Source organism: Homalodisca vitripennis, chromosome 4 (genome assembly GCF_021130785.1).
Source record: "Homalodisca vitripennis isolate AUS2020 chromosome 4, UT_GWSS_2.1, whole genome shotgun sequence".
NCBI lineage: Eukaryota > Metazoa > Arthropoda > Insecta > Hemiptera > Cicadellidae > Homalodisca > Homalodisca vitripennis.
The window spans coordinates 88,238,184-88,265,620 of record NC_060210.1 but is presented as its reverse complement, the minus strand read 5'-3'; the positions used below and the strand labels follow the sequence as shown (position 1 = coordinate 88,265,620).

General features: G+C 34.3%; 1 protein-coding gene across 2 annotated transcripts in view; it reads left to right on the top strand.

Annotated features, from left to right (window-relative positions):
• The first annotated feature begins 8,200 nt into the window (after positions 1 to 8,200).
• The window catches only part of LOC124359721 (progestin and adipoQ receptor family member 3), a 35,997-nt gene continuing 16,760 nt past the window's right edge, over positions 8,201 to 27,437 (top strand). Inside the window, exons 1-3 of one of the 2 annotated variants that reach the window (XM_046812693.1) lie at positions 8,201 to 8,553; positions 24,975 to 25,159; positions 25,781 to 25,937. In XM_046812693.1, coding sequence (XP_046668649.1) covers positions 8,455 to 8,553; positions 24,975 to 25,159; positions 25,781 to 25,937 — 441 coding nt within the window. In that variant the 5' untranslated portion in view covers positions 8,201 to 8,454. Of the gene's footprint in view, positions 8,554 to 22,029; positions 22,318 to 24,974; positions 25,160 to 25,780; positions 25,938 to 27,437 lie in introns of those variants that run through there. The other variant, XM_046812694.1, reaches the window with a different exon arrangement.

Below are 27,437 nucleotides of genomic sequence, written 5' to 3'. Positions count from 1 at the left end.
AAGCAAAAATCAATGAAACAGGAAAAAGAGATTCTATCTTTGAAAAGAATGCTGTCAAAGGGAAAAGATTCTAACCAAAAAGTGGAAAAATCTTTGAACAATGTTGAGACACAAACAGAATATGAGCACTACTCAACACAATCAATTTCTACATCTCTAGTAGCAGAAATAGGGATTTTTAAAGAAAAGCCATAATTTGCTTGAAGAAAAAATACAACTTTTGGAATTAAACCTGAAAAATCTCACTAATAAAGAAAATGGAAAAAAGTGGTAGAGAATGGTGGGAAAGCTAAAGAAGTGATCCAAACTCCGGCTTCAAAAATAAAAAATGGGGGGGGTGGGGGGGGGGGGGGGTGGGGGGGGGGGGGGGTGGGGGGGGGGGGGGGTGGGGGGGGGGGGGGGTGGGGGGGGGGGGGGGTGGGGGGGGGGGCAGTTGTGTTTTCCGGTCCCATACCGCTATGCGTTGCGAGTGTATTCACGGGCTTCGCAGGCGCTCAAAGTGGGCAATAACTAACCGCGTTGTGCGGCGATCAACGGGACGATACGGCATTACGCCTTTTCGTGTAACGTGAGATTTTGCATTGGTTGGTTACTCTTCGTGTACAGGTAAGTTACGTTAAGACGTTCTGATCTGAGCAACTCAAACTAGTTTTTTTAATGTTTTCTATTTAGTTTGTCAATGTTGGTATTGTTTGTTATGAATTTCGTGACGTGGTGAAGAATTGCGCTGCGTACAACTGGACGTCCAGATAGATTAATGGCAGCCACATTTTTTCACAAGTACATTTTGTAAATAAAACTTCATAAATTTTACCGTCGCAGCTGATTAAAGTGGCTATACTAAAACTCAGTGAAGTGGGCGTGAATGATCTTGACGCACTAATCTCAGTGCTTTAAAAACATTTAGGTTGTAAAATTCCCTGAAACGTCATTTTTTAAACTTGTTGCCATTAATTATGATATTTGTGCTATTTTGGATCCTCCACACATGTTAAAACTTGCACGAAAATGCTGTAGCGGATATTAAAATTGTGGAATCTGAGTCAGGTAGGATTTGTTTTAAATATATATAACAACCTTAAACAACTTACAGTAAAAGACTGGGTTTACAAATGTGTAACAAAACTATCAGACAAACATTTTTCTACAAAAACCGAAAAATGAATGTCAATGTTGCAGCACAGACTCTAAGCTCCAGCGTAGCGGATGCTTTAGAACATTTGTGGTGTAAAACAACATCCACAGTTCTTAAACTGTTTTACCATCCTTTGGATTTGTAAGAATAATAGTTGATAATCTTTTTGATTATTGGAGCAGTAGGGATTCATTCGCAAGAGGCCTTAAGGGTCCACATAAAATTAGAAAACAAGGAAAAAGATTACTCTTGATTTTAAACTAATATCAGGAGTATGTATTATTTTAAAGAGACAAATTGTTAGTTTGGATGGTTTTAAATATTTGTTACCCTATCAAGTTTATTCCAAGGAGCATTTAGAATTACTTTTCTTCTGAGTTCGGAACAGGTGTGGGAAACAATAATAATCCAAATACTTTACTTGGGCAGTAAGACGACTGATGTTCCGAAATAATTGTCAGAGAATGATAACCGCCTTGAATTTTATCCTAATTCACACCTTAGCCTTCTTGAGTTCATGATAAGTGTGATTTGCTTTAGATGATAATAGTGAAATTGAGAGTGTCGTGTATGTTATGGAAACTTAAGACAGTTCTAGTTTTAAGGATGAAATTTTATATTTATATTTGTGGCGTCATTGTATTAAAAAGATGTATTGAATGTAACGACTGTACTTCTGTACCCCATGCCAATGATTCTGCTCTTAGAATCATTTTTGTATGAATATTAAATCTAAGGGTAAATTAATTAGATCAAGTGATAATGTATTGAAAATTGTAAAATATTGTGACTTTTTGAATTGATATTAGAAATTTGTAACCATTTTACTGGTAGTGTTTTCAAGGGACATTTAACTAATGACGAATTCACTGGAAGCCATGAGATATTTTTGTATTAAAACGGAGAGGAATAAACTATTTTTTAAATTAATATATTATCACATTTGCAAAACATAAAGCTTTGGATACATAAAAAAATCCAACTTAGGAATAAAGCAAAAATTGACCAAAACAATTTTATTTTCTAATACGTAGATTAAGTATATTATGTTTGTACATTTAATGTAGTTCACCTTTAAATAAAATACAGTCAATAAACACGGTGTTTTTACCTGATACATATTTTAATGCGTTTAATCTTCGTTACCGACATTGTATGAAAAAATACCAAGTCAACATTGGTATTTAGATATTATCACAATATTCTGTTTTTACAACTAAAAATCAAAACTCTAAGGTAAAAAACCACTACTAACATAAGTCTAGAAGGCGTTTTAAAGTGTTGTTTAGATCATTACTATATTGCTTGTCATATGGCCGGAGTGAGTTCATGCCCATTTTGAGCAGCAACCGGACGCAACAACCTGATTCCGGCTCATTTCTGCAGCCCAGAGCGCGTTCCATTAGTATAATTCGTTGGTTTACATTTAAAATTAAAAATTTTTATTTTAAAGTGCTTGATCAGTAGTGTAATGCAGATTGCATAGAAGAAGTTGTTACCTAATTTTAAATTTAGATTGCGCCAATGATCAATAAACTATCTAATGCAAAGACAATACTATTAACGCTGTAATAAAAACCATCTCATTGTACAAAGCCGTGAATATTAGATTAGATAATTAGATAATCGATTTTGGTTAGATCGAAGATAAATGAAAAGAGCCGAAAGAAGACGCTTTATGATCGAAATTGGTTTTCGTTGATACATTTTCTTGATCGAAGGACAAGGCAAACTCCAGAATAATACTGGAAATATATTCAGTATTTTCATCTAATTTATTATTTATTATTATTATTGTTTTAATCTGTATCTAATTTCAACAGACCGAATTTGATTCTTTATAACCAGATTAGTTTATCGAGATTCATCCATATAAATTAATTGTACTGAATAACTTATCAACACCTAGCAAAAACCACTAAAGATAGAGGCAGGAAATATGGTACATACCTTCATATCGCGCCCAAGAGGCGTATTAAGGAACGACTATCTATTATCTCAGGAAAGTTTAGAATGTGATACAAAAAGAATACGTGAATATAGTGTCCTGTTTTTCAACAGGAGATTGCGTACGAAACCGCGGGCAACTGCTAGTACTTTATAAGTTTTCACGAAAATGGCTCCACCAAATTTGTAAAATATATAATAACACGCAGCAATTCAAGCGAATACAATTACTTAGCTTACCGTAATTTTAGAATCAAACCAATTGATGACCTACCGAAGTACCTTCAAAACGCCTTAGAAGTTCGTTAGTGATCCTCATTTACAAAACTCAGAATCAAGTTGTTTTGTACGGTTCAGATAAAAGACTACTCGTATTATTAACCTTAATAGATTTAAACCAAGTTTAAAGTTTTATAATTACTTACGAACTGTTTCATAGCTGTTGATTGATGTAAAATTGTTGTAAAAACTAATAAATACCCAATTTTAATGTTCTTCTAGAAATGGTACTCTAGATTATAGTGCGGTTGAGATCTTTTAGACCGGCCTCACTCCCTAACGCTCAGGCAATAACTGGGGTCAGGACAAAAACCAGAACCGTCTATTAGTTAATAATTGATTGCTAACGGGACGCTATGGAGACAAAGCTCTTTGTTGGTTAACAGTACCGTCTTTGTATACTTGAGATTTATTGTAATGTCAGTATTAGACGCTGGATTGAGGGAGAGATGTTTAGTGTGTTTCAGGGCTATTACCTTTACCTTGAAAACGGGGACAGGATCCAAAGTTTAAATTTCAAATTGGTTTTTTTTAGCAATTTACATAAATTATAAACACTTTAAGTAGTAGAATCTTGGAGCATTGGAAAAAAGGTTTATTGTACTATCACTAGTATAAACGAATACAACATTTTCCAATATAACTTTTATTTGTGAAGTACCTGATGATGGAATCTTTGATTCAGAAAGGCCTTGCACAAAATAAAAATTATATTGGAAAATGTTGTATTCGTTTTATACTAGTGATAGTACTTTAAGTAGTGTTTTGTTGGGATAGTTACAAAAATCAAACATAAATATGGACGCTTTAAAATGACTTTTTGATTGAAGGTAGAAAAAATAGAACAATTTTTCAGAACTACATAAAGTGTGAAGCCTATGTCTTAAAGTTATGGAATAAAGTTCTAAGATTTAATAAATCTTATTCTAAACATTGCAAAATCCTCGCCTCTGAAGAGTTATGGTATCACATGTTTCCACAGAAATGCAAATGTTTCCATGAGTTCATATTCTCCATAAATATGAAACTGCCATGTTAAAAGTCTTTTATTATACCTTTCCAATTAATTGTTTTAGAAATTATTTAGAATTTTGCATCCATTTTGAAACTGTGATACTTATTAAACTATTACTATGTTATATTCCACTTAAGGTTTTTACAACACAATCACAATTAGAAAAAAAATAACCATCAGTTTCATATTTTTTTCTATTTAAAACATGAGTCCGTGGCAAAAAATTTGATTCCCAATTTATAAACTCGAATCCCCATAAATTTGCGAGTACAGTTTCTTAAATAAAACTTTCAATTGAAACTTTTTTCTCTAATGCTTGCTCGTCAGGAAATACATTAGTGCATCCCGCGTACAAAACGCTGCAACTCGCAATAAAATCCCTTTACAAACTATTTAATTACCCACACGCCAAATAAATAACCCATGTAAACCATATGCAGCTACGGCAGCTGCAGTAATATATAAAGTACAATATACATCCTAATAATATTATAAATACGAAAGTGCCTATGTTTGTTTGTTTTAAGCCGCGTTTACACTGGAAACAAAACATGTTTATAAACAGTGTTTCGGAACAATGTTCCTCAAATCGAATAATAACTACTTGGAACAATGTTTATAAACAATGTTTTGGAACAGAAATTCGGTGTTTCTCCACATGTTTCTTGTTTCCCGTAGAAAGCGGTAAGATCAAAGGGTGTTTATAAAACATTGTGGAATGTTTCGGAAACACAAGACGTTTAGATATAGGAACATTGTTGAGAAACATAAATCATCAGGTCTGCCAAAAAAATTGTATGCGTTTTGTTGGTTAGAACAAGTTGTCAGTATTTTTTTTCTCGATGGAATGAAAACATAGTTTCATACAAAGTCAAGAATTCCAAAAATGTGTTGCTTCTATCGAGTTTTCATGAAAAGCCATCAATTGATAAGGACTCAAAAAAACCTCTAATCATTGAGACATACAACACGACCAAAGGTGCAGTTGATACTTTTGCATCAAATGTGCCATGAAATGACGAGGCGCAAGACGCAGCCGAAAGACGAAGGCGGTGGCCATCATGTGTATTTTTTGGCATGATAACTATCATGCTAGTAAATTCCTATGTTATTTACACTAGTAACATGGTGAAAATGGGCCCGAAACCGCTGTCATGGAGAAACTTTGCAATGTAAATCCAATATGACCTCATCACACCATGGCTTCAGCACCGTATGAATTACCCAAACTTGCCAAGAAAAACTCCGCCAATCAATTGCTGAAATAATTAAGGCACCTCTTCAAACAAACAAAGTTAATGCCCCTCAACACCCCCGTCGAACAATTTGTGGAATATGTCCATCAGCAAAACGGAGGATGACGTCAATCTTTTGCTGCCGATGTGCCAAGCCCATCTGTGCCGAGCATCGCGGAAGATGCTGTGTCCATTGTGTAGATGAGATTTAACCATAGACTTAGTTTTAAAAAGGTTTACTAAGTTGTATTATAAGTGTTTATACGCAATTAAAATGGCATTTTTGTACAATAAAATGTATTTATACATTTTTTGAATCCTGTCCTAATTTTTACGATTCGTTAGCTTTAACGTAACTTTTTGAATACGTTAGCTCTCTAGGGTTAAGGTCTTTGAATAGGTCACTTCCACTATAAACACCTCGTGACACAAGTGAAGGCCTTACCCAGAACCTCCTGGGTTCTCTGTCACATAACAAAAACACAGGTAGCGGCAGCTAGAAGAAGAACATCCTCCTCGTCAGACGACATCTTCAAGAGTGGCTGTCCTAAAATGTTTAGGAACATTGTGTGCAAAATATTTCATGATAGTAGCAAAATATAAACAAAGTTCCAGGAACATTGTTTCTGGAACAAAAGTTCCAGAAACAATGTTTATAAACATGTTTTTGTTTCCAGTGTACACGCGGCTTTACTTTCACGAAGGTTACAAAAATAACATTCAAAATTTGTATAGTATAATTCCAGTAATGATTTAATTTTATCTACACATTACGCCACACAGGACAAATTTATATTTAAATCACATATGTTTTAACTATTATAAAATCAAATTCACTAATGTACCTACGACCATAAAAACCAGTGGCACTTCGAAGCCGGCATAGCTGACGATGAGGCTTAAATGAGATAAAAAAAGTTTTTGTAGTTGCATTTGTGATGTGTCTGACGAAGATACTAAAAGTTTTAATTCTGGCGAAACAGTTTTAATTTAAATTAATTAATGTCTCGGCTTAAAGTAAATTAGTTTGGGGGTTTTAGACGGTTCGTGGTCAACATGCCGTGTCAGCAACTTTTCGGGGTCAACATTTCGAGGTTACCAGCTGGCATGATCAGCATGCAAGTGGGGTTAACTTGAAGGGAAGTATTTTACACATAACGTGTAATGTGTACTGGAGCTAAACTAATCATTCATACGGAAGTACTTTATCATGAAATTCATTAGGAAACTTTTTATTGATGTACAGGAAGTGTACAGGGCTATAGGATCTTTTTTTCAAGCTGTCAGCGAGTTGTCCTAGACAAGTGTCAGTAGATGATATCATCAGATAGTACAATAAATCATTGTCAGCTCTGAAGGCTAAGATTTATTTACCGGTGTACATCCCTTGTACTTCAGTATAATATTTATAGTTATACTAGAAGACTAAGAATGTGTTGTGGTATCAGTTATGTGGAGAGACATACAGGCAGACAATTATACAGACAAGAAGTTTTCGGAGCCCACATGGCAAACAGAGGAGAAATTGTTCCAATCTACTGATTGATAGGCTTCAATGGCGCTAAGGCAAATCCCATAGATGGACATGCACCATCATAGAACTCATTCTTTCCTGTGTAGGAATGGTTTCGTGAACAATCTAAAGTCTACAGATGATACCTTTCTCGAGATATCTTGAAGATACGCTACATCTTATAAGTTACTCAATTTACTGAGTTTGTTTTACAAATCTGTTTGTTCTGCGATTTTCTCGTTGCCACCACGATTATCCATAAAGCCAATGTAAAATTGTTCGCTAACGCTCAGCCGAAACCCAAGAAGTAGAATGCACCATAATCGAATTTGATTTCAGTTCGATCTCGATATATCGTGCGAATAGGCAGAATAAAAATGTTACCATCACTCCCTTCCTTAGTAATTGGCTTCGGTATGCTCAGCCAAACTATTAAACCTATGTACAGTATAATTTTACAAAAGTTGTTACTCCTCTATGATATTATAACTATGCATTGCTACATACAAAAGATTGTTTATCCAAAAATTGTGATTCACAATACTGTGCAATTGATAGGCCTATATAAAGCATCAAAGGAGCACGCAAGAAATTCTGTACTATTTTAGGAAATTCCAATATAAATGTGCACACTGTAAAATTAAAAAAAAAACTGTTTTGTAGCGAGAACATAAGAGGTAAGACGATTATGAGTACAAAGTACGTCCGTGAAGTTATTTGCTATTTTGTTTTTGGGTATGTTGATTTTATTACACTCCTTCTTATCATTAAAATACTTCATTACAAACGTTTATCTTCTGGGTTTATCAACCTTTCCAAGTATGGAACGGGTTTTCTCTTTTTCCCCATGTGTACGTGGGAGGTGCGGCCAACAACGAAAGCAATTCGTAACGCCGCTTATCGCACGACCGAAGTCGTCGGTTCTTTTACACATTTGTTACGATCACAGATGTTATACTTTCCTTTTTAGTCTTGTTTACCACCAGTGTTGCCAACCGAAATTCATTCTAGTGGCCGCGCGGGAAACGCACCTGAAGGCCTCAGTGTTGCCAACCGCTACTCTATCCCATCGAGGACAACAGCCAACAGCTGGTAGTGGTAGTTGCCGTTTTGTCTGTCAGACGCCAGCCTACTTTAGTTGGTCGTAGATCGTAGTCGAATTCGGACGACAGTCGGTTGGGCTAGGGGCAATATTCTCTTGTTTGTGCTCCAGTCTATACTCACGCAGTTTTTCTTTTATCAGCGATTCAGCTGATTAGAGGAATCTAACCTCACTTTTCAAAGGGACAATAAGTGTTTTATTTGCCAGTGCGGTTCGGTTGGTGACAGAATGAAAATAACCACTAATAACAATGAGAAGTCGGAAGTAGATCTGAATGAAGTCGACCCGATGGAAAACTCGTACTGCAGCCATAGGGTGAAGTCAAAGGTCAGTTTTTGGTTTTATAATTACGACATCGTTTTTCTATAGAAACTACCTTGTTTGATGTTTTTGTTTACCTAGTGTTGTCTCGAGACAATTAGTTTAAATGTTCGTTTTCTAATTTGTTATATTTATTACCAAATGATTTGTTTTTAACATTCTCTAAAGTTATAGATGTTTACTTATGTATTTTACGTTTGGTTTATTTTTAGCTGATATTTTAGTTATTTTTACAGGAGATTTTTTTAACAGTATTTTACTTGATTATTTTATTACAAAGGTACAAAAGTACAGATTTGGACATAACTTATGGCGCTGTTGTTCTGTTAACTTTAAATACCCGCGTGTAGGTTTCTGAACGCCTTCTTATTCTCTCCCTACTACTACAATTCCATTCTATTCTCGGGTTTCCGGGATCCGATCTATACCGGTAGTTACCGAACATGCTGGGTTATGAAATAAAACTATACTAGGAAATGTTAAATTCTTTCTTACTCTATTCTATTATTAAAGTCCAAATGAAGTACACAACAGTGTATTCTATCCCAGTACGATAGTACGAAGTCTGGACCAGGTGATGGTAAAATGTTCAATGCGATTACATAAAAAGCAGAAAAAATAATTCTGTTGTTTAGACTGTTATCAGAAAACGAGATACTTTACTTGATTAAGGAGGTAAAAGAAGTTACTCTTCGAACATCTTTGGGGGAGCAGAAACGATGTAGCATAACATCGACGAATTTGCCTTGCTGTTCATATCGTAACTGTGTTGACGAACTAAGAAATAAACTTCTCAAGATTACATTTATACATTTTTAAAATAATATTCCACCTAATACTAACAATGCTTTCAAATAAAAACAGCTCTAGTTGTATTGCTTATTTTTAATGTGTAATGCTGTCTGTCTAATTTATTGAAATTCTGCTCAAAAGGGAAGAAATAATGTTTTTTTGATATTTTAGCGCTGTACTGTTTTCTTATAATATTCCAGAACTTGGAAGTTATTATCTCCAGAAAGAATACTATCTCCCTGGAAGTGCCTCTGAATGTTCTGAATAGATCTTAAAAGCTTCACTTTTCATATTTTCGGGTGTAAAACAGATGTTTAAAGTATCACTATCGATTTTTAAGCTATTAAACGGCTTACTCTAAATTCCTATTGACAATATTACAAAATTAATTTTCTGTGTATCAGTGTATATGTATATTGCACTATAGTGTACTCTCCGATCAAAAAGAGCGGAAACCCCAGTTTAAACATTAATCACAAACTTACTAGTAGAGTTCAGATTAAGGGAGTTACATAAAAAATTAGCATCTGTATTTCTGCGTTTAGACAGCAGTTTTTTTTTTTATTATTATAATATTTTCTTAAGGGTACAGATTTTTGGTGCTTTTCAACCAAAATGCAACTCAAAATGTATAACTCGGAAACTTATGGAAACATTCATAAGATGGTCCCATTAAAATAAATGTGTATAAGAGACTGCTAAAGTGTACTGTTATTAAATATGAATTTCAGAATTATACAGAAAAAGTTGTTATTAAATTATTATCTTAAATTGTATTATTGACCGGGCGCGGGCGATTCGAAAAAGTTTGGCATTGGTATTTAGCTTTTAAAGTAATTAATTTGGTCCTGTAATTTTGGTGACTACTGTTTAAAATTTAAAATTTGATCACTGATTTAATTGAACCAGTTTTATTACTTTGCCGCAGCGGGGGCGTGCTCGTTTGAACACGCAAACCGCCAGACATCCGAGGCATCACCACCCTCGGAGTTTTGCTTACATGTCAAAACGCAGAAATAAACATGCTGAATTTTTATGTAACCACCGTTATTGTATCTCTACTAGATAGTTCGTGTTCAACGTTCAAATTTGGATATCTATATGTTTTTATCCGAGAAGTCGTCGAAAGATGATTTCGAGAGTTTCGAAATTAAATAGATGATTGCGTTAGAAGTATTCTCTGTGTTCAAAATATCATTGGTGGGGGGGGGGGGGGGTGGGGGGGGGGGGGGGTGGGGGGGGGGGGGGGTGGGGGGGGGGGGGGGTGGGGGGGGGGGGGGGTGGGGGGGGGGGGGGGTAATACAAATTAAAAAGTTGACAATAAAAACGAGATAATTGCTTAAAATCCATCTGGATTTCCAATCTCTCGACGCAAAAAATGAATCGTTGAATCGTTATAACAAATCAGCTGATTGGTGGTTAGTGGATAGAGAATACCAACCTTTTGGACATATTTTCTTGGTCGTGGCAACAAGGTATATTCAACATTGGCTTTGTTTTGCGTGTGATTCACTCGAACCAAAAGTACTCAGGCACGTATAAACGGTATTGCGGTAACAGCTAGAAATTTTCAAAAACAATGTAAAACAATCTACAGATTTAATTAATAATATGAGTTAGATTTGATGTTTAAAATCTAAGAACCTATTTTGGAGTGAAACCCGTACAAGCCCAGTGTAGCCTTATCGTCACATCAGTATGTACACTCTAGTGTGGTACTCTGACTGTACAATCTGGGTGATCAAGGGTTAAATTTAGTAATGTAATGATAATTTCTAAAACGGTATCATTTAAATCTCCAAAGTTTGTAAGAAATATATTTTGCCATATTTCATAGCGGCGATAAATATTGTTGCTAACCAAAATACCTGATGACAATCATATGGGAATTCCCATTTGAAAACTGTAATTTCCTGTTTCCCCAATTTGGAAAATGTTCAGAATGATTCATTTAGAAAAAATTTTTAAAAACAACATTTTTAGGCATTTATGTTTTCTCTTAGTTCAGCCATATATTTGATAATGGTTATAATTTTCAATCATACTCATAATCATAAGCTCATCGACATAAATTGCAACATTGTCGAAATCTTCATCTGCCATAGGTTTATTTCAGTTTAGACAATATTATATGCTGTGTTTAACGTGTATCCTCGTGTTTACCCTTCATTGCGTAATACAACGACGTACGCTAATATAGCCGTAATTCGCCTGCCATTAAACAATTGGCTTTACAATGTAGGCTACATCGGAGAGCAAGGAGCTTCCCACACGCGTACATTGCGTAATGGACCTTGTGGCGAGTGCGCCTATATTATTCGATAATAGACCGTGATTGGGCCAATTGGCGTGTCACAACAGGCATATCCTGTAACAGGTTATATAACAGTACGCGGCAATCAGAACTGGGTGTGTCAAACATCCATCATGTGCATAATATTGGCGGTAAATATGAAACCGGGTATTGATGTGTCCGGTGATCGGCAAGGTGTGGAGTTGTGTACTAGGCTACGTTTGTTTACATACTGGACGGGTTGCGACCGCTTTATGTTTTGGAGAATGTACAGTTTTATACACATGTATACTGAACATTCTATATACATTTATATAATAATAATAATGGTAATTCTAAGCAATATATGGGTCAACCTCGATTTTTCTCATATTACAATATAATGTTCCAATAGTCAATTAGAAAAGGAAATGACTAGAATTTCTTGCCGGAAAGCAGTTATAGGGAGCAGGCAACTCATATTACAATATAATGTTCCAATAGTCAATTAGAAAAGGAAATGACTAGAATTTCTTGCTGGAAAGCAGTTATAGAGAGCAGGCAACCGCGAGAATTATCTATTAGTGATCAGGGGCACTGACGTGATCTGGGCTTCAAATTTGGAACTACTCGAGTTATTTTTTTTTTCTAAAAGAGCAAGCAGCGCGAAGCGCTGCGCAGCGGGCAAGCATCGTGCGTGATCTTCGTATATACTGAATTGATTCAGGCCAAAGGAATGACACAGATTCCTTTACCAGATTTTTACGGAGATTTTGTATTGGGCGGATTATATTGGTTTACTTTGCTTTCCAGCATGTAATTATGTGTTTAAAATTGTTTTACATACATTACCTACATTATATTGTAATATGTAATAACAATTTATCAGAAATTTTTAATAAAAAAAAAAGGATCACGCACGATGCCTGCCCGCTGCGCAGCGCTTCGCGCTGCTTATCTTTTAGAAATAAAATTAACTCGAGTAGTTCCAAATTTGAAGCCCAGATCACGTCAGTGCCCCTGATCACTAATATGTAACTCTAAGCAATATAATGACCGTCTGGAGGTTGCCTGCTCCCTATAACTGCTTTCCGGCAAGAAATTCTAGTCATTTCCTTTTCTAATTGACTATTGGAACATTATATTGTAATATGAGGAAAATCGAGGTTGACCCATATATTGCTTAGAATTACCATAATAATAATAATAATAATTTATTTTCTATTCGTTAATTTACATGAATATAACATAAAATGTTCTTGGAAATAACTGACCACATTTACAAGTAGCCTATGTGTGGTCAGGGTGAATTATTAAATATAAACAAATTTACAACAATATCCTTAAACTAATATAAATATATAGAAAAAAAGATTATAAATGAGTCCAGTCTCGGTACATTCAAATACACTCTCTGCGGCGCTTGGTTTACTTAAAGAAAATTATATACATACAGATTATATTCCTATAATAAGTGGTACTTCAGTTCAACGTAACATTTCTTACATAATTTACGTACTTAGATTTAAAATTTTAGAAGAAAAATAAAACAACAACAGACGAGAAAAAAAATAAAATTAGTTTCAACATACTTACAGAATTTATACTAAGCAAACATTCATAAAGTCTACATCTTGTTTTAAAAATAACCACTCTTTTAATTTTTTAGAAAATATTTTTAAGTTTATACAACTTGTTACCTCATATGGTAATTGATTGAAGTCCTTAGGACCTATATATTGGAAAGATTGTTTAAAAATACTTTTTGTAACTTTTGGGAGTTTGAATATTCTATTTGACCCACTTCTTGTATTGTGCATTAAATGTGTTGTTCCAGTATTTCCACTTTTAAGATAAAATATTCTTAAGACTTTGTAAAGAAACAGATGTTAAATAGGAAGTATCTTTAATGTGCAGTATAGTGGAAATGAACTATATCTACCTATTTTTTTTATATGTAATTATTCTGATAAGGTAATTTAGGGATTTTCTTATTCTCAAAATGTAAGTCTTGTAAGTACCTCCACAACAAATTCAACTCCTGCCTAACTAAGCGTACATTCATAAGCTACCGTTCTCTGCCTCCCACTCGGTATATAGGCTACGGTTTAAGTTACAGTCAATGTTAACTAGGAAATAGCCTACCTACTGTATTTACCAAGAGCGTACCCAGGAAAATATTGTGGGGGGGGGTTGAGGATTCAGACAGCTGATATTTTCCAGTTGTACACAGAGAGTAAGGCTCCATTTTGTTCCGTCAAAAGTATCCGTTTCTTTGTTGATAACGATATTTCAGCAGTACATGGCAGTAATACTGAATTATTTAAATAATAATAATCGTTTACTAAGAAAGTAATTAAAATTTGACAATTTGGTTCCGGATCCCCTCGCTGTCCATGTTCTTGGTATTTACAGAACATAATCAAATCTGTATTCCGCGGTTTATTGTGTTATATGATTCTAAAATTTCTATTATTAGTGTTAACTCATTCGCATGTGTGGGGGGGGGGGAGAGTGAGGGGTCTGCAAAACATGTTTACTGACGCTTCCTACAGGAATCTGACCCGTCTCCTGCCAAGGTCTGCAAACAAACAGACGTGTCAGTTCGATTGGGAATAACGATTTTCCATGAATGGCAGTTTACAAGTTCCCAAATGTCAACTATGGTTCACATATTTTTTGTACTGTTCCTGGATCTTATACCGACTACTGATAAGCAGTCGTTTATTTTTACCCTTGATTGTGTATCGGTCTTTGAGAAGATATTGGATCCAATGTTATCATCTGTTGCCACTTAAAAGTAGTGGTTGTGAGCTATCTAGCAAATGAGAGAAACAACAGTTATAAATGTATTTCAGAAAACTATTAAAAACGTGTTATATTGAGTTAACTCTGACAAAATAAAAAATACTCCGTAATATAAAATGAGGTAATTGCTAAAGCATTAAAATGTTAAAACTCCGAACAAAATATTTAATATAGTAACACTATCTATGGTTACAGAACAAAAGTAGGTTTAAGAACAAAATGTCGATATGGATACAAGGCCTGCCTATTCTCTGGAAAGTCGAGTTTTACCAACAATTAATATCTTAATGCTTTTCTTTTAAATAAATGTATGTTCAAATATCATCATTAGATTCCCTTATTTGCTAACATCATCAAATTATTGTTCCATGTGGTGTTTTGAAGACTAGCAATCGACATTTTGAGTTATAGATTCATGTTATTCTTATGTATGGGAGGTCTGAACAAAATATAGTTCCAAATCAAAACATTACACACGTGCGCAGTGAAGTTTCAAACAAACATTTATTTTTTTCAAACGTACCATAAACCTAGTATAAGTATGGCACCAATTTATCTGAATAATTTGAAAATAGCAAGCCAATTCTGCTTGCCAGAGAATTTTGCTTAATAACCTTCCAGAATATAAAATAAACTCAAGGCGAAACTTATTGGTCCATTTCAGTCCATTGTTATTAGTACATTGTTACGCTAATTGATCGAGCTTTAGCGAAGCGTGGAACTGTAAAGGGTTTATTTTTGTCTGTCTATCTCTGCCCGCGTAATATCTAAAAAACAAACTGATCTTTAGACTTGAAATTTTGCATGAAGCTTCATTTCTGTATGAGAAACACTGAGTCCAATGAAGGTGTAAGTCACTCCATGGAATTTGGCTGAGCGTTAGCGAATAATTTTACATCGTTCTTGTGGTTATTCTGGCAACGAGAAATAGCAGAATGTGTAAATAAACTGAGTACAAGCATGTGGCATTTTTATTTATAGAGTAAAAAGAAAATTTTAGTTGGGTCAATGAAATGGTCTACCGGGAATGTATAAATGTCTGTCTGTCTGTCTGTCACCTCGAGAATGAAATGAGCTATACTTTTGACATTTTGCAAGCACCCTGGGTGAAGCGTGTTACGCGACACGTGGTGTGGCGTATTCCTGCCTTGTTTTATAACAGGTTTAAAATCGATATCTTGTATCTGCCCTATAACCCTTTAGGGACCATGGTTTCCCGACGGAGCTGGTATAATTTGTCTTAAAATGTATGTATGGCAACTCCTCACCGCAACGTGAGACACACGCCGCCAAGAACAGTTTTAGAGTATATTATTTTATAATTAAACAAAGGAAGTCAGAGCAATATATGATCATAGTACCATCAGTTGTTCGTTGATATTTCAACGAGCACTTAGTGAGTCTTAATTTGGTAAGCGAATACATCTTGATTCAGCACACGCGCCGACCATCAGAGTACCCAGAGAATGTAAGATGGAGCAGTGTCAGTAGTGGGAGGGAGAGGGGGTACGGAAGGTGGATAGATGCCAAGGCTCAATACTAAGTTATCAAATGGTTCATAGTCGCAACAGGTGCATGCGGTATTGTATTCAATTTCTTGTATTGCAAGAGTAACGTATTCAATTCAAATTATAAATCAGACTACGGTTGCCCCACTCTACACGACATAGTTTAATTTGATTCTTAGCTAATGATCTTTATATCGTGTTGATGATTCTATTTAGCAAAATAGGGGTCGGTTCGAGTCTTTATGCACAATAAATGATTTTACGCAATGAGTGTGATTGGCCAGTTTATATCGTGTTGACTATGTTAGCAACAGGTGAATACGTTGAGAGTTACCGTACACCATGATTGCATTTACGCAATTATTGTTCCCACCTGCAGTATTATTGTTCGCAGCGATAGTAATTCTACTTCAGCCATTACTAAATGTTAATTCAAAATACTTTTTCAGCTTCTGTTAGATTTATCAGAAGGAGAAAGATGGTTTGATAAATCGTACCATAGTGCAGAGATAATATCGTATAAAAGATAAGAAAAGTACCAATAGGTTAAATTAACTTGAATCCGCTGATTTTTTTTGGTTAAATTTTCTCTATAGTTTCTAAAATAAAGCAACCTTCATATAGGAGGGAGAGAAAGATAAAGAATCACGTTGTGGTTTGAGTAATGGTACTCTATAAAAAATCTATTCCCTTTTAGAAAATTAGTGGAATAAACTAAGCCCGTACCCTGTAACTTTCTAACATATAAAACAATGCCCAGTAGAGGGAATTCGATTTAATTGAAGCGTGTCGTACCAAGTTTCATTATATTCCTACACATAACTGTAGTTTTAATATATAACATTATATATAACATAATATGTAATATATAACAATTCAAATGTTTAGCCTACGTTATAGTAAATTTGAATGTCTTTTCAATGAAAACTTCATTAATATTCTTAACCTTAATATGGCGACAGTTTACATATTAGGGTGAAGTGTCATTGCCGTGATGAAGAAAGTCACCAAGGTGGCCGGCCATGGATTGGTTAGAGCCTCGTGTGGGTCTATGTATACGTACTCGCTTATATGAAGGACGCGACCCCAATTGTGTGCGAAATCATCGTGGCCTCCTAAAGTCATTGCTGAGCGTTTAGCTTTCGTTACAGTGTAAATTAACGGGTCTTTAAATAAATGGCCGTAAATTGCTGACGTCAATGTTTAAGCCTCGCTCTCTGCTTGAGAGGGGACACCTTCTCACTTGGGTTTCTTGAATATTTTGATTATCTTCGTGTCGATGCAACAACATGGCGACCGTTAACTAGGGCACAATTCATGGTTATCCAAAGGAAAATAATGGTAATATAATCCAAACACATTTATGCGTTATGAAGAGAAGAACCTGGTGGTAAGAGAGAGCGGCAGGTAAGGATTATTTTGCACTATAACCAACTAAATATTACACGGCGGCCATTCTGCTGTTTTGTTGCCAGAAGTGAAAGTTGGCTGCTCCCGCAGTCCGCAGATGGCACAAACCTAAAAGCGATCTCTCGCCGCACATCTCTTGGCTTCTTATCGTCTGTTTTATAATAGTAATCCGCAGTCGAGGTGAATAACCTTGCCGCTGTTAGTCAGCTGGACTAAATTATCGATATAGGCTACATATTTATCCTTATACTGTAACATGATACTATTAAAACACTAATGGCAGATTAATGTAAGGTACAGTTTTTTTGCTTTTGTTACATTATACATAGATTTAAATCTTGAGTTCTTACTCGAAAAATGTCCCTTTTATACTTTTTTATGGGTAAAATTTCAAAAGAGCTTAACTTTCATTAGAGCCTAATACTATTACTTAATTTGATATACAAAATTAAGACATACAAAATTTAAACTGTCTGTTTTTAATTTATTGAAGTAGTAGGGTTACACGTTTTAAAATTTCAAAACCAAACGTTTTGGATACGGTAATTACACAACAATATGAATTTATGTTTCTATAAGTTTTATTTTATTTATAAAGGTTCTCAACACTTATATATTAGTCATTTTATTTTAATTACTTTATATTAAAATACTAGTAAAGTAATTTATACATGTAATTTGTTTGTACTGGATCCAAGGGAGAAGGGTGATATTTATTCACTGGAAGTTTGCACATGTGGACAATGGAACAAACCTAAATATCAAAATTAGCTGCTTGACAACATTGCTGAATGATAACGTCCTCTAATTTTTTCACGTCATTTACCTCTCCGATTTCATGTTGGGACTCTATTGTGTGACCATTAGTATATTATATTGGTAACGTGACCTTATAATATACTAAGGAAAAGGAAGGAGGTAATCCCTGTAATCCTTTCTTGATATCTCCACTGATTTTATTTTCGACTTTCGTACATTTTGTCACGAGGAAGTGTTTACTCGCACAGATCAAAAAGTTTACTCGTTAACTGGCTTTATAAAATAGTTTCTCGTAAAAATATACAACGCTATTATTTCATAATTATGTCTTATTATTGACGTGAGTCTCAATTATACAAAGACATTTGTTTTTTCCTAACATGAGTTAGATGTTAACCATTGTTAACACTAACATAATTAATTCAAGAACCTAAAAGGTGGTTCCTGGATAGCAGATCGGTGGAGTCTGTACACATTTTTAGAAAATTATCAAGTAGATTTACTTCAAGGTGGTTTGGGTGGTCAACTAATCTTGAAAGATATTTCGATTGAATTTGGTAAGTTCTTCTTTAATTGTTGGGGTGTTCATGTCTTGATTTAACGTTATACACATACCATGGAGCTTTTGCAATTTTTGTTAACAATTTTGATTGATACCGTTGATGTATCAATAAACAAAATAATTCAAATCACTAGAATACAGTAAATGAGTCCTGTATTTCCAAAACGTTCCTTGTCCACTTTTCACAATTTGTTGGGGAAATGCAAAAAACTGTTGAACTATGTTTTAATATTTACTTATACACTGTATTATACCATTTTAATTATTAAGAATTATAGATTTACTATTAAGGAATACTTTTTAACTAGATTTCATTAGTTCATTTGTATTATTTATGTAAAAGTTGGATAAGACCCGTTTTGGAATTGGACTATGGATAAGGTAAGTTTTGGAAACATAACGCTTGGGATTAGACATGTTTTGGAAAAACACAAAGATTTCTTTACATTTCTTTAATAAATAAAGACATTTTTAAATTGAGAAATATACATTAAAACCTTTTAATTTAAAGAAATGTTCTAATATTACTTTTTAAATACTAGTTTATAAAAAAAAATAAGTTAAATTTTATCCTGGGAAAAACATATTAAACAGAACAAAAATACATCAAACCTACATTTCATGAAATTTTACTTAACTTAATTACTTAGTTTTGTAAAAATACTATAAAACTAAGAACACATATTTTTAAATACATGTGAGTTGCAATGGGTCTTCCAATTGAGCACAGATATTTTCATCATCTTCTTCAGCATCTCTTCCTACTTCAGCTAGTTTTGGTATAAAAAGATAAATTCTCTAGTCGCTCCCATCCATTTCCAAAATGTGCAGTCAATAACTTTTTTTACGTCTGTCAATTTATCTTGGTTAATAGCTCTCCCCCAGGCTGAATGATCGCAGGATCTAGGGCTTCGTAGGACTTGCCAGATTTCAAAACAGAACGGAAGACGTTTAGGTTTTGTTCTGTAATTCACCTATCCACGAACGTAAACAATGTTTTTAACTCTGTTGAGTTTAAGCTTAATCCTTTTACTTGGATTGAATTGAAAATGCCAATTAGCTGGCTTTTTTTGAATCTCAGTAACAGATTGTTTCCAGTCAAAGTTGGGACATCCTTCACCTCCCAACTGAATGACTGTTCCATTTTCCTCGAATATTCTGATATAGTCATCAGGAAGAATAATTTCACTAGTTTTTCTTATTGATTTTTCAATGCGGGCAAATACTCTGTCCGGTGGTAGAAATGAATGTCCACTGGAAAATAAAATTCCATTTCAGTTACGTGTTGTGGGGCATGATTTTAAAAGCCATTTTGCACCCATTCCAACTATAAGGGTGTTCTTATTTTGCCCCACACAGCCATCGGCAAAAAGTCTTATATTACTAACATTCTGTGGAATGGGAAACTGCTTGTAAGTTGTGAAAAACACAACTTGCTATCTCATTACAACCCTTTGGGAAATCATTCTCTGTCCATTTATAAATGTAAACGGTATTCTTGTCTAAAAGGGTCCCCTAGAAGAACCTCTGCATACAGTGAAGTTATAAATGTATACCTGTCTGGAGTAATATGCAGACTGATCAGGTACTTTGGGAAGCACCTGATTGTTTCTGGCAATCATATGATAGCACCATAGTGCTGTCTTCTTTCTTTTTCAAAGCAGAGAAAAACTCTTTGTACTTGAGAGAGTGTACTCTCTTTGCGATAATAAATCTGGTTTTGTCTTGTTCATTAGTAGCAGAGGATAACAAGTGCTTTAAATTGAAGGCAATAGGAGCAAGCATCTGTGGATGGTTGCCCAAACCCAATATTATATGTTTTTTCTGACATATAAGCGGAAGAAGTATTTTTTTTACTCTAAGGTTATTATCTTCACATGTCTCATTGTACATCCTCCATAATCTATTTAGTGAGAGTTCACTAGGTAAGTAAACTCTTGAAGACCTTCCCTCTACAATAATGTTTTTTCGAGTGGTTTCAGTTTTTCAATGAATGCTGAGATAGCAGATCGCTTGGATTCATACTTACGTGAGCGTCTATCGCCACCTCTTTTTTTCTTGAAGTCTTTCCCCCTTCATATAGTGTGTTTTGCATAGATTCTGGAGTCTAGTTTTAGAAATTCCTCCCAGAAATATTTATAAATGTTTTTTGGCACACTGGAACTTTGGAAGGTGCACCAGAGCAAGCGTGGCTTTTTTTAACATAATATTGAACTGTCATACCTTTTCTGCTGCTGTTTTCTTTGACTTGCCGGACTTCTTTTTGGTGTACTGGCATTGCAGTATCTGAGAATAAACTCCATCCTGAGTGATTTTGTCTGGAAACCTCGTAAACAATATGATGAAAATGGTTCACGTCTCGTTGGCTAAGTGTTGCACATTGGTAAGCTTTACTGTTGTGACCACATGTAGGCATTCTTGGCAACATCTTTGGCTGATTTCTGAAAATAAAACTTAACATCATTTTGTCACGTTAATTTATAAATTAATGCAATTAAAATAATAAAGTGAGATCTAAGAATGATGACGTGTAAGCTAGGATAATGGGGTTATGATTTTCACGGTCCTAATAAGAAACTTATATTTACTTACCTTTGTTTCTTCTCTTTGGTCTTTTTCCAGTTTTCAGGATGACGCCCTTTCAATCTAGCTTCTCCAGGAGAAGCTTTTCTTATAAAACTGTCTTCCATTTCTCACAAACAATGAAACTAGTAGCAATAACCTAGTAACATGAACAATGCTTATTCAGTCAGTCAAGAGTCAAGAGATTTTCCAGATGTTGGGATCTATTACACAAAAAAATTACACAAACGTCTGTAAAATGCAGGCTAGCCAAATTTAGGTTACATTCAACACAAAATAATCTTGAAACTAAATTAAATTACAGATTTTTTTTGTAAATTTTGGTCAATAGTAAAAGATCTGAATGGATAAGGACTCATTTTGGAACATTCAATATTAATTTCCAATATGGCTACTTAGGATAAGACTTTGTTTGGAACATAATGGATAAGACGTGTTTTGGAACAAACTGTAAGAGGATAAGACACGTTATGGAAAACTTTTAATATTTCAACATGAAATATTTATTTGATAAGAATTTTTTTGGAACAAACAGCCAACATATTAAGATCCGGCTGTAGAAGACGAATTCAGTAATGTATATAACTCAATATCTGATTTTTTTGGGATAAGACACGTTTTTGTAAATACAGGTTTCAAATATTCTATCGACATAAAAACGAAACAATGGAGAACTTAGATTGATCAACTACAAAAACAGCTGATAACCTCGCAGCTGACTGGCTGTATCTCATGAAGAAAGTCATCTGAGTGCTGCCACTACCACGACACGAGCACTTGACGTACTATTGGGTGTTGATGTTTCATTTCAGCTGCGGAGTACTGCTGCAACTGCAAAAGGAGTAGGGTGATGGTGGTGTTGTAGTCTGCTGTGATCGGAGTGTTTTGTTATCTATCATCATTCTTAACCTCTTGCTTTTACTTCAAAACTCTAGTTTTGTTCCCGGTTTTAGTTATATATCTATTGATTTGCTCATATAAAGCGTTAGGAATTTCATCAATTTGTAGTTTATTTCAAACCTGTAATGGATACAACTTCAGAGATTAGGCTTCGCCATGACAGGAAACAATCAATTGTAAGTAGCTTAGGTCTTCTTACTTATTACCTTAAATGATTTATGACAGCATTACTTCATTTTAAAAATACGGATTTACTATTAAATCTATTTATATTAATATTACTGGGTTAGGAAAAATATTTAGAAAAGGATCAATACCTTTGGTTTAAAGTTAGGGCTGTCATTATTTAAACAAATTAAAAAAAACCTTTCTGATAAAGTTTGTTGTAGATAAGAATAAAGGGTGACTATTTACATTAGCTAAGCTTTAGGTTACCTTAAAAGGGTTTAAGCCTAGAACCACTTTTAACAATTTCTTAAAATAGTACACAAGGCTATGCTTTGATTTTCAGAAAGAAGTTTTAGGCACAGATTAACTACAATTGCAAAAAAATTATTAAAATATTTGACATTTAGGTTACATTCCAAAGGCTGCAGTGTAGTATGCGACTACCAATCCCAATTGAATCAGAGAACTAAATTATTAATTAAAAATACCTAAACTATTGAATAGAAACAAATTCCAATTACAGTATAGTTATTTACAGTTAATGCCCTGTCTTTAATGTATTGAATAACTAACTAGATTGTTCAAAATTAAATCAAACAAAGTAAAATCATTGGTAAGTATACACATTGCCCGTGGTATTTTAGTAATGGCAATAAGTACAATGGTGATGAACATTTGTTATTTGTATCACAAACTATCAGACATGTCTGTGCCTCAGAATAATAAAACTGCTTTGTTTATTACATTAATAAAATACTTATAGGCCTAGCCGAGATTGTTATTTTATTCATCATTAAATTATTAATTTTTTAGATATAAAAGCTATACTAACTTATAGGCTGATTTGAAAAACCTATAATGTAATTCTGTTCGACATTTTGGTTTCGGTAGTTTAGATAATCGTAAATATAGATCCAATCATTGTGGTTGCTGCTTATTACACTGCAGCTATCCTAAATAGCACATTGATTAGGGGACTGGGGAGTATCAGGTTTCATGGATGGAGTTGGGATAACAAACTTATCAACATTTATCAACATTTACATGAAAAAAAGAGCAGGATATTCAATTCATTAAAGTAGTGTAGGTCTATGAACTGCATTTGTAGGCAATTTAAGTTTTTCATTAGTGTAACATGTTTTTTATCATTTAATCACAGTTTACCTCTAGGGCGAAGTTTCTTTCCTCTGTTATTTTGATCTCTTTGAATTGAACAACTTCTTGGACATCGCAGTATTGATAAAATCTTTTGTTTCCTGGTGAGTTAGGTACATTTTATTACATGTGGTTAATTTCAGAAAAGAGGCAGATACTGTTCTTTCCCTTTTCTGGTACTAGTTAGCGATGTTTTAATGTATTCAGTGTACAAGTTTTGTCATGATTGCGCTTTAAAGTAGACTACTATTATTGACCCAGAATGGATAGAAAAGGCATTTCCTTTTTAGCTTGGTTTGTAATAGGAATTTAAATTCTTTGTAAGTGTGTCAACCTCTTGCTATTTGGAATAATATGGTTGCGACTTTGTAATATTGTAGCTCTCTGAAGAATTCGTAAACACTGCATTTTTGTATCTTACTGATTGGTACTATCTCGAGTACTTTTTCGCTCGACTCCATTAATATGAAGCACCACTGTGCGTTTTCTATAAGTTTTTTAGGCTTTCTGAAATTTAACTGTTTTCTGTAATTTTTAATTTACTTTTTACTTGTTAAGTAGCTAAAATAAATATTTACCCCTTTAGTTGATAGAATGGAGGATTGATAGTTAGTTGGTGGAATATTGGTAGGCAACTTTAAATTGTAAAGTACATGGTATATTTGCATTAATTTCGAGAAAGGGAAGAATTATTGTCTAGCTTATTTTATCTTAAAAGTTATCTTTAAAAGTTTTACTGGAATTCATTCCAACATTGTGTTGTTAGCTATTTGAGGTTTTACTTCTCGGTTATTTGAGATATCACTCCTCCTTTTTAGATGAGATATATGTCTTTGAATAGAATTTCAATACATGCATTCATGATAAGACCCTCTGAAATCTTTGTGCATTATTTGGTAGGTAGCCTACTATTTCGAGGTATATTTCTGTTTATAGCTTGGAAGATTAATACTCCAGATCTGATCACGAATGCCTGCATCTGATGACTGTGTCAGCACCATCTCCAACCACTTTTTCACAATTAAAAAGAAACCAGCTGGATAAAGTACACAAGGCGATAATATCAATAAGTGTACAAAATATTTTAGGTCCTTCTTGTTAACTTGCCTAAATACCATTTTCTTTTATTTATATATCTAGCCTCAATAAAAGTAGCCTAAGTAGAAATAAAATAAAATTATTCTACTAAGTTTCAATCAGATATTTTCCACATATTACTATCTTTGTGGATTTTAAAATAAGTAAGTTGTGATAAATCTTCAATGTTTATTGATGTTCACGTTTTCTCCTCATGAATACTTGATTAGCTGAAAAAAATTTCTGAAATTCTTATTTAACTAACTTATAGTTTGTATATTATTATTATTATTTGTTGATTGACAGAACACGTAGAAATTTATGTTTATTTCAGCAATCGTACATCAGTTATCATAGTCTTAGCCTACATTCATTATCTGCAACAAAACTGAAGGTTGTATTCTTGTAACTGAAAAATGTAAAAATGTTGCAGGATAAGGAAGTGCATCTGGAGACATCAGAATCGCTAATTTCTAGAGATGGCGGTAAAGTTTCCACCTCAACGCTAGATTGTATGACGTTGCTGAGCTACCATGAAGCACCTTCATATCTTCAGTTCAATCCCTACATTCTCTCTGGCTACAGGGGCTATCTCTCCACAAAGATGTGCTTTGAAAGGTAGGTTATGTTGCAGGTATACATCCAAATAAAAGAAACATGTTTTAGGCTTCTATCGAGATGCGAATCAAAGAAAGATTAATATTAATTTGATATAGAATATTTGTAGTTTAAAGTCGCCTTATTTCCAGTCTTTTTTCAGTGTGAAATTTATGTAATTCCATTCATCCAGAGCCTGTACAGGTATGAAGGTTCATCAAAGATTTGTTTGATTTGATCCACTATAATATAGGTGAAAGGTTTAAAAAAGTTTTTAAATATTTGAAAATAAATTATTGTTGGTCTACTCTCTCTCAACTATAAGAAATAATAATAATAAGTAATAATACTAACATTATTAACATGTACAGTTTTAATAGAGAATATTTCAAGTCACAAACATGAAGGTGTTAATCATTTACACGTGAATGAATGTGCATGTGAATGTATTCAGATTGTGACAAACAGGGACAAGGTGACTTAGTACCATTTAACAGGTATGTGCAAGTAGTTAGTGTGTGCGAGATAAAGATAGCAATGATACACTTTTATCTTGTTAAGTTTGTAACTGTCATGTGTTTGTCTTTTCTTACTAAATAATATGTTTTGTAATTTTAAATCACGATAATGGTTTTGTTTTAGTATGTTTTGGATGACCAATGAGACAATCAACATCTGGAGTCACGTGTTCGGATGGATGCTGTTTCTCGGTCTCACACTCTACGATCTCTTACTTCTGAACATCCACGCTTCATTTACTGACAAATTCATCGTTGGAATGCTCCTAGCTTGCTTCCAGGTTTGTCAGTCCTAATCCCTTATTTAGTGCATTTCAAGCTAGAGAAAATTTATGGACTGAAAGGCACTGAATTTGTCTTATTTATGTACAGCATTAGTACAAGAACACAATTTTTTTAACACTTGTATACGTTCCCTTCTTTAAGTGTCAAATTCTAAAACATGCTAAACAGCAAATAAATCAAATATGTCACATCAGTAAGAGTTAATTTTTATGTCAATTGCTTCCTTTTTTCCACCCTTAACCATGTATTAGGATTTGACACTAGAAGAAGAAGACATAAAAATTTCTCAAAATATTTAGTTTTCTTTGAAGTCATCCATTGTCAACAATGAACTTTGAACATGGAACACCATCATCATCATCCCATCACGGCAGTGTGTCAAGTACTGCTACATGCTGTCCTCAGAAGTCTCTGAATTAAGTTATATAACTATGAAGTTTGCAACATGGTGTGTGATAATTCAACAAAAAAAAAGCTTGTCAGCAGGCCAACTCTCAAGGATTAGTACACAAAGGGGTAACCAAAGTTCCTGCAAAGGTGCTGAAATGGGCTGAGATTCTAGTTTACATTTTTTCTGATAGGCTCTGTTCCAAGTTTGTAGTCACTGGGGTTATCTAAGAAGGTTGTGTCTGTCATGGTAAAATGTTTTATGAAAGCAGTTTCACTTGCACCATGTATTTACTGTAGATGAAGTTAAGTAGGCAGCTGTGTGTTTTACTTGGAAACAGTTGCCGAAATTGTGATGTTGAAAAGAGCTTATATGGATTGTGTTATGAAAAAACTGTACCGTATGAGTAGACTTCACTTATGAGGTTTGTTCAGTCTAATATTCATAGAATGAATACTATAGAACAGAGTTTCTTAAAATGTGGTCCACGGATCCCCTAGGGATCTGCAAGCCCATACCTGGGGTCTACGGAGCTAGCTAATGTTGAAAAATATATAGATTGCTGTTAATAATCATAATTTTGTTTTAAATGAAAAGCACTTTATAAAGCTTATCCAGAAGAATAAGCAAATCCCAATAAATGTGTAGAATTAGCTACTGAATGAACTGGAGTGATGACGTGTCACAAAACTGAGTTAATGGCCTAGGTGATGGAAGTAGTCCCAAACGTCAAGTGGACACACTGTTCAATACATAGATAATACAGAATACAGAATGCTTTTATTCGTGATCATTAAGAGCAGAATGGTGTCAAAAAAATACATTTTGTTATTTTACAAGAGTATATTTCATTCTTCTCTAAGAACGTGAGCTCGTTCAAAGAATTCCTCCATACTGTAGACTGGATCTGCCAGCAACCAATTCCGCAGCTATTTCTTAAAGGTTCTTGCTGGAACATCCATGGTACTTGCCGGAAGAAGATTGAGAAGCTTGGCGCCGGCGTAGGATGGTTTCTTACTGTAAAGTACAGTGCGGTGGGCAGGGATATTGAAGTTCCTGGCAAATCTTGTTTGGTGATTGTGGATATCGATATTTATGGTCAGGTTCT